Source organism: Taurulus bubalis (assembly GCF_910589615.1).
Source record: "Taurulus bubalis genome assembly, chromosome: 2".
NCBI lineage: Eukaryota > Metazoa > Chordata > Actinopteri > Perciformes > Cottidae > Taurulus > Taurulus bubalis.
Window position 1 is genome coordinate 24,810,381 of NC_136590.1, and position 15,380 is coordinate 24,825,760.

At 41.8% G+C, this 15,380-nt stretch overlaps 2 protein-coding genes across 2 annotated transcripts; one reads left to right on the plus strand and one right to left on the minus strand.

The window, feature by feature from the left end:
- Positions 1–289: 289 nt before the first annotated feature.
- LOC306751754 (heart- and neural crest derivatives-expressed protein 1-like) lies at positions 290–1,882 on the plus strand (the record flags this gene model as incomplete). The annotated part of the gene is made up of 2 exons (XM_079235384.1): positions 290–769; positions 1,787–1,882. 2 exons carry the CDS (start codon positions 290–292, stop codon positions 1,880–1,882), a joined length of 576 nt encoding a protein of 191 aa, XP_079091510.1.
- Positions 1,883–6,193: 4,311 nt separating this feature from the next.
- Positions 6,194–12,455, minus strand: sap30l (sap30-like). The gene is made up of 4 exons (XM_079214145.1): positions 11,863–12,455; positions 8,880–9,002; positions 8,494–8,592; positions 6,194–6,848 (listed from the first exon to the last, which is right to left on the minus strand). The coding sequence occupies exons 1-4, from the start codon at positions 12,046–12,048 to the stop codon at positions 6,711–6,713; spliced, it is 546 nt and encodes a 181-aa protein (XP_079070271.1). The 5' UTR covers positions 12,049–12,455; the 3' UTR covers positions 6,194–6,710.
- Between the last annotated feature and the right edge of the window lie 2,925 nt (positions 12,456–15,380).

Below are 15,380 nucleotides of genomic sequence, written 5' to 3' on the forward strand. Positions count from 1 at the left end.
CCAAGTGGAGCCCAGCACAATAACATCGCCAAGATTTGTCCTCTGGAATTATTCACTTTTTTTCAGGGCCTCTTTCGGCTTTGAGTCGCTTTCAGAATGACGACGATGTAAACGTTGGTGGCTCCGTTCGACTTGACTCATTAATGCATTTAAGGAAATACATATTTAAGTGTTGAATGAGTTCTGTTGGCTGCCGATCCCCCAGCAGAGACCGTTTTGGTGCACTACCGGAGAGAGACCGAGGGCGACGGACAACACGGAAACGAGCCCATTTTTCCTCCCGCTCGACATGAACCTCATCGGGGGCTACCAGCATCACCACCACCTGATGCACGAGCCCTTCCCGTTCGTCCAGCGGTGCCACCAGGATGCGCCGTACTTCCAGAGCTGGGTGGTGAATCACGGCGAGGTGCCCCCGGACTTCCAGATCCAGGCGCCGTACCCGGCCGCGGAGCACGGAGCGCCCGGATCGACGCACGACGCCAGGCAGGAGGGGCTCCAGGCGGGGATGGGGAAGAGGCGGACGTCGGGGCCGAAGAAGGAGCGCCGGCGGACAGAGAGCATCAACACAGCCTTCGCCGAGCTCCGGGAGTGTATCCCCAACGTCCCCGCGGACACAAAACTGTCTAAAATTAAAACTTTACGCCTGGCGACCAGTTACATCGCCTACCTGATGGACGTCCTGGCCAAAGACACCGGGGAGACGGAGGGCTTTAAGGCCGAGATTAAGAAATTTGAAAACCGGGATCTGAAAAGGAAACGGGAGCCGGTGAGTAGAAGCCTCCGGGACTTTCTTGTTGATCAAAATAACTGCAACACCAAAACAGTTCCGTTGTTAGTTTGACTTTCTTAGACATTGTAATAAAAAAATAAAAAGCTTGAGGCCTGGTTTGAAATGGAAACCATATTTTAAGGTGGAATTTAACGATACCCTAGAAGTTTACCAACACAACCTGAATATAAAACATGATTTTAAGATTCACAGTTTTACTTTTCTGAGTCGGATTATTATCTGGATTATATAATAATTTCCTACGGAAATATTATTTAAATCATATTCTTAGCCAACAGATCATGTGGTATAAAATGAAGCCTTTTATGTTTTTTTTCTTTTCTTTTCTAGATCTATGTTCCATAATAATAAGTCTAACAATGGAGTTTTGCCTCCAGCAGTCAATATATCACCTCATTAAAATACGTGTGGATAATTTTTTATCTTCATACACACTAAGGTCACTCCGTCACGTGTTGACTGTAAAATATTACTGCTATATTACGAAATATTTGCTGCGACCCGATAGGAATATATTTAACACGTTAAAGTAATATTTCTTCACAATGTGTGTAGATGAATAACGTTTGTGTTTGCTATAATAAACAACCAATATTTATGTTTATAACACAAACATTTCCGATTAACCCTCATTCATTTATAAATATACATCATTATTTCATTTTGTTATATCATTAGAGATTTATTTTTTTTACATATTTGTTGAATCATTTGGGATTTAGCCTCATGGTTTGATCCACTGATTTTCATTTAATGAAAGCCTGCATGTGATGTCACGACCTCGATTGCGTCACGAAAGGCCCCCAAACATCATCGCGTGGGTTACATTGTGACGAAAAACAGAATGTCATATAGAAGCTTTCCAGATCAAACTCTCAGAGGAGAGTAAACTTTATGATAGGAATAAATCGGCAGGAAATGCATTTTATTTTCTGGACTGATCCAACCGGGCTCCCATATGTGATGATAATGTGGTGTTTCTCGGTGTCACAGACTGACGGCCCGCAGGAGTCATTAGGAGCCGAGAAGAAGGTGAAGGGCCGGACCGGGTGGCCGCAGCAGGTCTGGGCTCTGGAGCTCAACCAGTGACCCTCCTCCTCCTCCTCCTCCTCCTCCTCCTCCTCCTCCTCCCCCTCTTCCTACACCTTGAAGTAAAAAAAAAACTTCTCAAACTCTGGATTCAAATCGTAAAGAAGAAGAAAAAAAAAACACAACCACTGACTGACTGAACCCAAACACACCGCTGCGCACGTGCAATGATGCGCAGAAGAAGAAGAAGAAGAAGAAGAAGAAGAAGAAGAAGAAGAAGAAGAAGAAGAAGAGAATTAAAGGACAACATGCAAACAAGGTGAGCGGCGGAGGGAAACAGCCCGATGGACAATTTGTTGATCTCCATCTCTCCTTGTGCGGTTTATAACTCCACACACACACACACACACACACACACACACACACACACACACACACACACACACACACACACACACACACACACACACACACACACACACACACACACAACTGTATGATATTTGTGGTATTTCTGCTTTTTGATGTCTCCGCCCTTCCAGTGCTGTAGACCAGATGTGGCCACGGTGTCCAAAAAAAAAAAAACTAAAAAAAAGGTGATCACCTAAAAAAAAAAAAATCTGTCCCCCTTCTAAAAATGTGTTTTTATCTGGCTGGTGTGGTAATGTTTTCCACGTCTGATAGCGCTGGAGCAGAAAATAAATACAGTATAACAAATGTCATGTGTGTAAATGCACAGTATTGTGTGTCCGTCGCAGAAGTGCGAACATGATATTTATTTTCATTTCAACTCAGCTAACTGCTTTGTGTGTGTGTGTGTGTGTGTGTAATTTATGACAAATCACAGGCGCACGAGCTGCACAGCACACTATTTAAAAATACAATTCTCAGAGTGAGTCACCAGAGGATGACGCCTGTGGATTGATAGATTGTTGTCCAATCAGAAAAGCAGCTGTGACCCTCACATATCCTACAATAATTTGATTCTAACTATAACTTTCAATAAAACCGTTCTGGCACACTTATAATGTTTTCCATGTGTTGCCAGCATGTTGTGAGTTGGTTTAGAATATATACCAATATATATATATATATATATATATATATATATATATATATATATATATATATATATATATATATATATATATATATATATATATACATAAAGTTTCTTGATTTGAGCTGCAAACAAATTACAAACCAGACGTCTCGAGAAACCGCATGACATGACATCCTAAGATATATATTAATTTCAAAATATTTATGAATTAAATCAATACAAACCCAGACAGGCTTCTTTGTAACGTTAAGTTAAATCAAATAAAAAATAGAACAAACAAGAATCTAGAAATACTCCGTGTCCATATTGGGAATCTGAGTCCAGATGAAACACATTTTTGAGAGGAAACGTTTTCTTTCTTTTTTGCCACCGTTTCATCCTGTTGAATTTGGTACAGTCCGAATATTTAAACTATTATTAATCCAGTATTTCCGGTCTGATATGTAACAAAAAAAAAATACTCAAATGGAGTCCTGACTGTTAACTATAACGGCTGTTGTTGAAGTTTCTTTGTAGGAAATTATTGAATTTACTGAATCTACCTCAAAATTAATGTCACTGTCTGTTCTGAGAAGAAATGACACCGAATGTTATTAAACAGCTTTCACTCCGACATGTTCAACACCCAAACTCAAAAGGGATTATAGGTTTATTTCCGTGCGAAATGCTGATGAAATGTACATTGGATGTGAAGTTATATTTAGTTCCGTAAATAAATGAATTATTTTAAGTCACTCCAGCTGTAGTGAAGTTGTTGTTTTTGCCCCCGTTCTCGTTTACAACGATATGTTTCATCAGACAGATTATGTCTTTTTATTTTACCTGTTTAAGTAAGCATTATAATCAATGTAAAATAATAAAATCACATGAAAAGAATGTTATGAATTAATCAAGGATTACCACATGAATTCAAAATAATTTAAAACATTTAAAGATTATTTTTTACTTAATCCGAGAACACCGGTTGTTTTCTCACATTACTTCAATCAGAAGTCTACTTTATTTGTTTTTATATAGAATTATGACAACACGTGATTAAATTCATAACTTTCTTTACACATTTCTGATACTAAAATATATCAAATGGACTACTATAGTGCCATTTTCCAATGCTCATACCAAGGAACCAATTCAGAATAAAACAACGTTTTTCATATATAATAAATCAATTATCTAATGTGTGCAAAATTATTCGAATGGAAAATCCACATATAAGCGCCCTGCAGTGTTTATCTAGTCTGATACTCTACCACACCTAAGATATTTAGGTCTTACTAAGTTAGTAATTAGGTTTCGTTTTTTATTTTTAAAAAGAAAAATTAAATTTGGCTCAAATAATGGGTTTCTTCGTGATGAAAAAAAGGACATTTTACTCCTAAATGCTTGAAAGATGCTGCTGTTTTTATGTTGACTTATTTTTCCCTCTAAAAGTCTCCAGGTGTTTTTAAAACCCGCCTCTGCACCGCTGCCCTCCATTTCAATGTGAGGCTCTACAGCGACACCTGGCGGCTGAATTCTGTAACATCATGATTTAACTACATCCAACCTGGCTGCATAAGAAAAAATATCCGTCATCCTTATTTTCAAAGATTATCTTCATGGCGTATGTATTCATATATAACGCGCAGCTGAAAAACAATCTGTGACAGTTGAGCAATATGTGAAAAGAACAGAGACGAAACAGTTGGGTCTGTCTGTACAATACATTTATTATCATCATCATCATCAGGAGCAATAAGCAGCCATATTTAAATATGTTTTTTCTTCTTCTAATACAACAATTACGTTAATGTGGCGTGGCTTATATGTTAATAAAGTTGGGTGTTATCTACATGACACTAACAAACCTACAAGCAAAACTGAAAATATAACAGACTGTTTAAAAAAAACAAAAAAAACAACCTATAACCAAAAAAGAACCCTGTTGAGAGTAGACGACTCAGATTGGTGGACAAATTTAAATACGATGTGTGTCAGAGGTTGCAGAAAGTAATCCCACACTATGTAGTCACCACAGTGAAGGAAAATACAAGTCGAAGTGTGGAGTTGAAGAGCTGTAAGTTGTTCGTGGCCTGGGAGGTTCCAGCAGTGCTTTAAGAATTGAAATAAACGTGTAGGATTTCAGCGCCCGTTGGTATCGTCGTCTCAAAATGTTTTAATGTTAACTGGCAAATGGCCAAAGTGCTACTTTTCACGAAGACCCAATCAAACCAAATTCAGTTCTCATTTATTTCACTAACTAATGAAATCGGTGACTTGAATTCTCAAATCGTTAAGACAATAATCGCCAAAGTGCAGAGTCAGAGCGCTTCAATGTCAACATACAAATATAGAAAAAGAAGTCGAGATGGTCACAAACTCCTTCACGACGGGATTATTTGAACTGGGCATAAAAATGTAAAACACTTTTTTTTGTGTTTTACTTCCTCTTTTTGTAGAACTCATCAGCCAACTTCCCCTGACGTTGTGATTTCTACAGGCAGACATGGAAGAAAGGCATCCACAAGTGTTTGTTAAAAATTGCTCAAAAGATAAAGAAAAAAACAACCCCACCCATTGACTTCTGTTTTTGCATTACAGCTTCTTGAAACACATCCAAGTATGTAACGAAATAAATGAAGACTGGAGACGTTTGTCCACCATAAACACAGCTCTTAAATATTAAAATGATGCTAATAATTACTCACACCCCTATCTCTCTCTCTCTCTCTCTCTCTCTCTCTCTCTCTCTCTCTCTCTCTCTCTCTCTCTCTCTCTCTCTCTCTCTCTCTCTCTCTCTCTCTCTCTCACACACACACACAAGTTCCCCTTCAGGTGAGAAAAAAAAAAACAAATGGAGAAATGTAAATCATATTTTCACAGACAACTTTATACAACTTAGTGCTGAACTAAAGCGAAGAGAGAGAAAAAAAAAATGAATTTAGCTACCGAAACCTGCAATGCAGAAAGATAATTAATGAGTGTGTGTGTGTTCAAATATACATAAAACAGTTAGCAAGAAGGAGAAGAGTGGGTCATAGCCGAATGCTACATCATTCACCACCACCGGTCTTCAAATGCACCACGTCCAGCAGGAAAGGGGCGACTAAAAGATTAATATCAGGACTGAGATCAGCTTGCATTTCATTTGTTTTTTAAACATTATTGAGAATGAAGGTCTTCGTTTGAATACTGTGCCATTTAAACTGACGTGGAGCCCTGATATTCTGAAGGGAACTTCAGCGAAGGCAGCGCCCCCCCTTTCCAACAACTCATTCATTCACAATGAAGGAAAAAAAAAAAACTAAAAAACAAATCCCACTCTTCATCATTCAATTTCAAGCTTTCCTCTCTGAACAGGAAAAAAAAATGGATTCCCAATTACCTAAACGACTCTTTCCCCACTCTTAAGGCAGCTGTATCGTACATTGCATTCAACCAACTTACGAAAGATCCTTCTACATAGACAGTTTTACGACGTAAACCCCCCCTGCGGAGTGAGTCCTGGTCCTCGGAAAGTCTTTAGAGACCGGGCTTTTTGCGGAGGAGAGGAAGAGGATAATGACCATTGAGACAACATGCGCAGAGACAGTTTTTTTTTTTTTATGAGGGCAAAATGAGCGGAAAAAAGGGTAACTCATCCCACCCCGAATTCTCCTCCGCTTGCGTTAAATGTCCTCTGAGGACAACAAGAGTTTGTGTTCTGGTCTTACAGAGGAGTGGGACGGCGGCAGGGCAGCAGGAGGAGCTGGTTCGTCGTTGTTAGTGGTGTCCAGGTTTTTGCGGAAAGCGGTCGGTTATTGACGATTTTCGCTGTAGCTACTGTTGCTGCTACGGTCCAGCGGTTTAGTCCAGCGGTTTGCCGCCGCTGCCGCCGTCGCCTTTCTGGTCCAAGCGGCTCTTGCTGCTCTTCACCATGTAAATAAAGTAGGTCAGCGTCTCCTTCTCGTTCACCGGAATATTCCGGAAGTGACGACTCACGGTCTGCAGAGGAGGAGGAAGAGGTTAAAAATTGTCATCTACGTAGCATTTCATCTTATTCATTGTCCGGTCTTTGGGTTCCCGCTTCGCATACGATAGTTTCCCAAAGCAGACACACGCCATTTAGAACGTCAACGGAGCCGGTCACGAAACGGGGTAGTAGTTGACAAAAAATAGTTGACAAAAAAAAGAGGAGGTCGTCACACTTACCACAAGATAATCCTAATTTTAGTCGAGTGACACGTGTTGATTTCCACTTGTTTTAAAATAAATTCCCACCTGCAACAGGAAGCTATTTAGTTTAGGCTTTTGACAACGAAACGGCTGAGTTGGAGTTTAGGGAAGAGATTGCGGTTTGGGTTGAAATAACTTTCAGAAGAAGACGGAAGTCACAAAGTGACAAATTAATCAATGTTAACTTTGCATATTTGGTTTGAAGATGCTAACAGATGGATATTTTCCCAGAGGGAGACATTTAATGCAGATTTACTACTGGTTGTTTTCTTCTCTTTGAGGCTACTTTAGAAATCCAAACAAACATGCCCTCTGAACGGGGACAGCTGTAACTGGTTGTGGGCTGTTGACTGCCTCTTTATTAATGACGTGGGAGGCTCATTAATAGGAGGGCCTGAACGCGACGAAAAGCCTGGGCAAGCATTCAACTTACAGCCCAGTTTCATTCATTCATTCCCACTGTTAGTGCCGCGGTCGAGTCCCATCCGACCCCCTCCTCCCCGCCACCACACATAGGAGGTTCTTGTAAAGAGGGATGTGCCAGCTGCACGCGGTCCACCTGTTGATTTGTGCAAATTGGGTCCGACAATCTCTCCATGACCAATTACTGCAGGTTAGGACCCGCAACACCACGTATATCACGGGAAATGAGTAACATGGAGCCGAGGGCTAAGAAGAAAGAGGCCGTGGCGCCTAATGAGGGCGGCCTTCAACACTACACAATGTGACCCATGTGAGCCTGGCTATTCCATAGGAATCCTTAAAATGACAAGCTTCCTCCCCAGATGCCACTTAAAAAGTTGCGGAATTAAAATGCCTTTAAAGAACAACCTGACTAGAAGCATATTTATATATATATAAAAATATTTGATTTGATTAAAAAAATGAATATTTGCATCATTAGTTTAAATTATGTATTACAAGCTGGTCAGCGCTTGTGTTAGAAAGTTAACCTGGATATAATTCCCTCTCTAATATCTAATCTATATTGTGGTGAAAACATCTCCTTTAAACTGTATTTAAGTATTAAGTTTCCTACCAAAAGCTACTTCCTTTTTGGGGGGGGATTTCGATTGAACATAGCATCATAATGGACCTTCGCCCAACACTAATTTTCATTGAGTTGAACTGTAATGCATCGCAATGCAAGTCGATGCATCCTCCGCTAACGTTAGCTAGCTGTCTATTAAGCAGGACTGCGCTACGGAGGGCCGTGACAGGTGTCTGTTTATGTTATTGTTCCTCCACGGCTTATTTCGGACAATGGAACATTGTTTTATGTCTCCTTCACTCACACTTTAATTAACATTAATCTTTAATTAACATCAATTAAAACCGGTGAATGAAGCCGTAAACGAGTTGTGGCACATGGAGGTCCGTGCTCGACTACTCCGGCCGCTGGTTGGCTCGTTACCTCTGCCAGCTGGGCCTTGTTGAGTCCGGGCCTGGTCTGCAGCTTGTAGTGTCGCTTGTAGCGTCTCAACGTGTTCACCTGCAGCTGGAAGAGGTCGACCTGAAAAACAAAACGGAGAACCTGGTAAGTCAGGGACATATTTTCAATTATTTACTTCAGACTCAGAGGTTTCTGCCTCTTTTACTGCTTTAAAAAAAAAAAGGAGAGGAATTCTTAATGATCTCTGTGGAGATATTGGTCATTGCGGCAATAAACACTAAAAAGAAGAAAAACCAAGAGAGGATAAAAATATTTCTCGAAAAGAGTAATGGTGGTTACACATGCGCGACAAATCCGCCATGACTTTGTCCCCTCTCTATTGAACTTCGAGCTGATGTCCACATTACCTCGGGCACCTCCACGTCGTGATCCGGGGACTCTCCGCCGTCGTCACTGGTCTTTCTCTTCCTCTTGTTGCGGACGCTCTGGATGAAGTTCTTATGGAAGTCGCAGATATAGAGGTGTCTCACCTAGAATGACATGAGAGGATTATAAAAAGGAGCAGCCTGACATGTACGGAAGCCTCAAACTGAAATTTAAACAGCAGGGTTTCATGGTGTCTCATCACAGGCCGCCGGGCAAGATCTTGGTCTAAAGATAAACTAGGACAAAACTGGCAAAGCCATGGCTTAAAACAGGAAGTATGGAATTAAAGACGCACACAAGACCTCTGTACTTGACCGTGTTTGATGAGAGACGCTACGGACACATTTTGGATACAGGTGATGAAAATGCAACATCAAATCCTGCCCGCTGTTAATGTGTGTTGAGTCCTCTGGGCCGCAGCACACAATTTGTGACATGAATCCCGCCGTGCCTGTAAAAACGTCCGGACAAACGGCAGAACACACAGAGCTTTTCCCCCCTTGAGTTATAATGTTTGGGAACTAAATCTTAAAGCAGATTTAAAAAAAAGGACCTGTATATAATTACACATTCGTTAAGACATCCCTGCGTGTGCAACTCTTTGTGTATTTGGCATCCTGTTGCTTTACAAACTCATCCGGTAGAGGACACACAGCAGCTTCCACGTGACAGGGATATTAACCAGCCCCCACGTTTGCGGCGAGTCAACTAACAGGACTGCATACTACCAACTTACTAATAAAATAACATAAATCTATCAAATCTAGATTTTGACACAAGGATTCAAATGGGAATTTTTAGGGCCTCCATTGTGTTGTTCTGAATGCATGTATTCGTCCAAAAAGGCCACCTGAGGATGACATTGGAAACGGGTTTAGCACTCTGCAACATGTGGCACTCATGAACGGAAGTAAGATTAAATCAATAAATAAACACGGGGGTCACCCCAAGACGTCAGTGTAGGTTGCAGCACTGAAATCATTGATCCATCAAGTTTACCAACGAAAAATATTAATAACCAATAAATCACTTTGAACATTAGAAGAAAAATTAAAACAGTTACCGGGTGCAGCTTCTCGTTAGACGCTCTGTATCTGTATTACAAATCACCGTAGATCCATTTGACAAATTAAACCTCAAATCGGCAGATCGATCATCAGTTCAGTGGCGCGTACTCCCAAACAGCTTTGATGCAGATCAAACGAGCACACAGGGGAGCGCAGGCGCGGTCTCGTGTATAACTGTTGCGAATGCACAAAGCGGGGCCTGAAAGAGAATGACGGGAGAATGTGTGCACCTGAAGCTCTGAGCCTGTGCGTACGGACATTTAGAGACACGGGGGAAACTGGCCACGCTGTTGGTGAATTGAAGTCAGATTGTAGAAAGTACATGCGAGAGGCATCGATTCAAAAATAATGACACCTCTCGCACATAAAATTTGCACTTACAAATTCTCTTCATCAGAAACAGTCAAACCAGCAGGGTTACTTGTGCCAGTGAGCATTTAAAACATTTCAAATTGTAAAAGACATAAACCAACTCAAACTTTCAAATCAAATTTGGAGTGCAGAGGAGAGGGCCGGACAACCGACACGTGGTCAGCTGATGAAATGATCATCAGCTGTAAGATAACCTCAATTAGTGTTCAACAACTGTCTGATACTGGGCAAATATCACCAAGTACAATCTTACTTTTTTTTGGGAGGAGGGGGGGGGGGGGCGGGGGTTGCTGCAGTGAACAGGACTTTATTGATTATTTATGGTTTATTCCACAGTGACAGATGCAGCATACTGTACACAGACAAACTGTAAACAGCTATCCGGGTGCCAGTATCAGAGCTCACTGGAGCAGAGGAGTCACCATGGTGACAGTCACACACCTTCTCCAGTCACCTCACCTGGCAAATCGTCTCCACCTGCACATAAGGATTGTGTAAATTAGTGGAAAGTGGGGAAATAAAGCCGGCGACAGCTCTCGCACAGTTATCATCATCATCATCATCATCATTATCATCAGTCCGAATCATAAAGCCATTAGAAAACATCATTGAATAAAGTGTGTTCGCCTCTCAAAACTTCCTTTTGTCTTAATAAATCAGCCTGATTGTCTGTAAACATAAACACTACGGTGTAAAGACCCACTGATCACCATTTAAGGTTGGATGTGGGTGTTTAGAGGGCGGGATGTGAGGCGGAACCAGCTGCGCACATTCACAGGTAGATTTGGGATTTATACAAATGTTTTAAAAAAGAAATAGCTCACTTGCTTTATAAATCTGAATTGTTATTTTTGTGGCGTATATTTACTTCTTATGGACGTGGACAAACATGTAGTGTGGTTCCTACACACTGTTTTTTAAATGACATGCCCCCCCACCCTCCCGGACTCGGCGGCCCCCTTGGAGGATCTGGGGCCTGGTTTATGGTCCAGCCTCGGATTATTATTATGAGTCTTTGCAAGTTTCTCTCACCGTTGTTCTGGCCCAAATTAAACGTTTGGTAGTCTGCACATACGTTTGTCATAATACAAAAAAGATACAACATGTAATGGGAGATCAGTGAAACTAAATGCAGAGCCACCAGATGTATACATTAAGTGAAACGTGGTTTCAAACCAAATAAGCCGGACTTGCTGGCGGGTTTGTGCCACTTGTGGGTTACTTTTAACTGCACCGAGGTTTTAACTAAACAACACAGCTGGCAACAGCCATTTTAAGAAGAGCAGGGGGCGTGTTTTCTAAAGGCGAACTGTGGTAACGAGTTGCGTGTTGAACTGCACGTCGTCCCGGTATATTCAGCTACAGAGAACAAACACACCTCACAGCATGAAGGGAACAAACAACGACGGTGTTCTGTTGTTAATGCTAACAGCTGGACATTACAACAACACACACACAGACAGACAGACAGACAGACACACACACACACACACACACACACACACGGTCACACATTGACACTCACACTCTTGTCGATGTCGAGCTTGAGCTTCTTCTGGGAGATGCTCTTCTGGATCCTCTTGCTGAAGGAGGCGTTGCCGGCCGACCGGCCGCAGCGCTCCCCGTCCTCGATCAGACAGCAGCTCTGCCCGTAAAACGGCGGCGCCGGCGGTCCGTCGTGGCTGTCTTCCTCGGTGCTGAATCCATTCATCCTGTACTATCGCAGTGCAGGAGACCAATAAATAATAATAATAATAATAAAAACAAAAACCAGTAAAAGATTTAGCCTGGCGACCAAATCCGTTGTTGCCTCTTTTGTGAAAAGACAATCCGGTAGCTAGCTTAACTCTGCTACGTAGCAGCTAGTGACGCGAGCTAAACAGCCACCGTGTTTATTTTTAGACACCGGCGATTTAATTTGAATATGGTTAAATACATATTCCCGGAGCTCTCTCGCCCCCCACTCCCTGTTCGATCCGCACCGCGACGGTTAACGTCGGCTAGCTCGAGCGCTAGCAGAACCGCAAGGTGGCTGAGCTGCCGCTAACGGACAAATTCCTATGGTAAACGCCGTCAATCGTCGTTTCTCTCCCTCTCCACGCTACTTTTCCTAACCTCTCCCCGTAAGATTCACATATCACTAACAAAAGCGTACGCGGTTCCCGGGGTCAAACGCGACGACCGACGGGGGAAGCAAACGAAACAACTTTTGGGAAAGAAAACACAGATTTTTAGCTCAACAATCGCGGCACACTTTCGCGAACGGCTGATACAATGGACGGGCACCGTTTCCGTGGCGGAAGTTGCCGGCCAGGGCGGCGATTGGCCGGCTTCCGCGAGGGGGCGGGCTTAGCGTGCGACGTTTGCGATTCCATTGGCTGTGCGGGACATCCATCTTTTAGCGGTTCTTCCTGTTACAGTCGGCGTCATGTTTTTCTACTACGAACAAGAGTTGAAGAAAAGGTGGTGTCGCCGTCATTTGAAGGGGCTTTTAAATACAGAGCCGACATGCAGATAGTCGGCCCCGTTTTTCATCACATTTCGACATGATTGAACTCTGAGGAATTTCAACATGTCGTCTGCGTGATAAACTGATCTTAACGTGCACGTATTAACAATAAATCCACATTCAAAGTGGAAAGCTGCGATATGAGGTCGACTCTTTGGGCCGGACTGGGAATACAACAGATACATTGTAAACGTGTTACAGTTAGTCGTTGACCAATTCAAAGACTCGTACATAACTTCAATGAATTGGTTTGTTTTGCTGCTGCAGGATATTGATCAGGACTCAACGTGGGTGTATTTACAACGTCCAACGCACGGGGGAGACAAAGATCCACAAATGATAGTATGTTTGCACCATGCAGCAGCTTGTCAGTCAAACGTTTGAGTGTTTTGTGTTCCAACATCTTTGTAATGTAGCTAAGATTTAAAGGATAATTCCCATGAATCAGAATTAGAATTTAGAGTAAATGCCCTCATCTTTGATACTTCACAGGCACAGTATAAAGTTCATGTTTTTTTTTTTTTAACCACAACAACACCAGTGTTACTGCGTTATACAAGCTATACAACTGTTTACACATGCAAAATACTCTCCATGACAAATATACAGGCCTTCATGAGTAAAACCAGTGGAGTGCCCCTAATTGTAAGTATCCTGATATCAAGTTATTTTTTATAAAATATGGATTGCTGATTCCTTTAGATCCATGTAGGAATTCCATGGAGGAAGACATTTCATTTCATTCAAAATTAGCACATCTGGTACTACGTGGTTTCCACTGGACGAGAAGGCAATGAACGACTGTAATCTTTAAAAAAATAGCTTATGCTGTCAAAGTGGAATAAAAAGTACAATATGTATGTTTGAGTTGTTGTAGAGTAGAAGTACAAAGTAGCTTGACATGGAAATTATTTTAGTTCTTAAGTAGGCCACAGTACTCGAGTAAATGTACTTGGTCACATTCCCCCACTGACACGTATAGATCAGAGCTCTAGTCACTAGATGTAATTTTATATAGTGAAGTTTTCTCTAGTCCCATTCTTTGTATGACTTAAATAAAAATCATTAACGTTACTTTAAATGTATCATGCAATCAAATGTAACAACTAAAACAAACTCCTTCCACTATAAAACAATTCTGGATGTGAATGGTGACGATAGAGCTTGTTTTTTTCCAAAATGAAATTGAGTTTATCATAAAGCTGTAGCACCGGCCTATAATCCGAATCGTAACGCTGCAGCAAATAACGGTATTTTAGACATTATGGGGAAGGTCCGTTATTTATCAACATGACGACAATACATACCAATGTGCACAAAACCAGGTCCACGAAGAAACGCTTAACCCTCGACCCCTTTGGGATGAACGCCAGACCTTAATCGTCTAACACAATCGGCCTCCAACCTCACTCCTCCACTAATCCTTGCAGTCGGGTTCCAAAATCTAGTGGAAAGCCTGAAACCATGAAGAGTGGTTGGCTGTTCCGGCATCGTGGACGAGCCACATGAGTTAATTTGGGGAAGCAGCCAGTCAGCAAATCCAGCGAGCGAGGGAAAGCTTTAAAAGCCCACTTAAATGTGAAGCCGTCCGTATTAAGCGGGTTTACTAATGATGCTCTTTGTTTGTTGTCATTCGTCTAATGTGATATTTGCTCTCGTGTGCAAACTCTCTGCCTCATCGTGCTCGCCTAATAGCTCAGAGAGGACGAGGGAGAGATGGAGAGAAAATACAAAAAAAGGAGTAGAGACAATTGGATTATCTTTTTTTTGGTTGGTAATGGTCCTGGGCTCAATAAAGACTCTGTAATGGGCATCTTTGACAGGAGACTGTGGCAACGTGATAGCCCGGTGTCTCTCCTCTCCCATGTATGGCTCATGAGTGGAGGGGAATACTGATTGTGTGCTGACTGATTGACTTTAAAAGTGGTAGAGGATGGAGCGCCGAAACATTAACAGGTTTTTCACTTTGCAATTTAGAGGTTTATATCATCAGGGAAAGGCCTCTAAGAGGCAATAACATGTAAAGTGGTCTCTCGATGTATTCAAAGTTCTCTCTCTCTCTCTCTCATTCTCTCTCTCTCTCTCTCTCTCTCTCTGCATGGTGTGATAAGTTGAGTGTTATATGACATCCCATGAGACTCAATGAATGCTGAAAAGCAATATTACTCCAGCCATGAATAAATCACAAAGCTATCGCAGCTTGTGTGTTGTCAGATGAAATGATTATGAGATTAACATTTAGCGCCATCAGTCACAGGGATGATTAAAGTTAAAAACATAAAAAAAAATAAAAACAGAGGAGGTGACGACAGGCAAATCAGAGGGCTCTGGGCAGGGACAGTTCCCGTGGAGGAAACGATTATGACTTGAATGAGCAGCCTGACCGGGAGCGCAGTGTTACCAACTCTTTTCCAAAGATAGTGGCTATAGCAGCACAAGCTCCAAAAGTCACAATAAAATACCCTATTGGTTTGTGGACTACGGTTATAAAGCCATTTTGGGTTTTGGTAGAGACCATCTTGTTTAGTTTTTTT

What these genes read in the sequence shown, in the direction of transcription:
- sap30l (XM_079214145.1), bottom strand. Translation starts at nt 12,048, where the DNA reads ATGAATGGATTCAGCACCGAGGAAGACAGCCACGACGGACCGCCGGCG. An exon ending in ACGACGTGGAGGTGCCCGAG is followed by an intron (nt 8,593 to 8,879) that starts GTAATGTGGACA and finishes TTTGTTTTTCAG; the next exon opens with GTCGACCTCTTCCAGCTGCA. An exon ending in ACAAGGCCCAGCTGGCAGAG is followed by an intron (nt 6,849 to 8,493) that starts GTAACGAGCCAA and finishes CCTCCTCTGCAG; the next exon opens with ACCGTGAGTCGTCACTTCCG.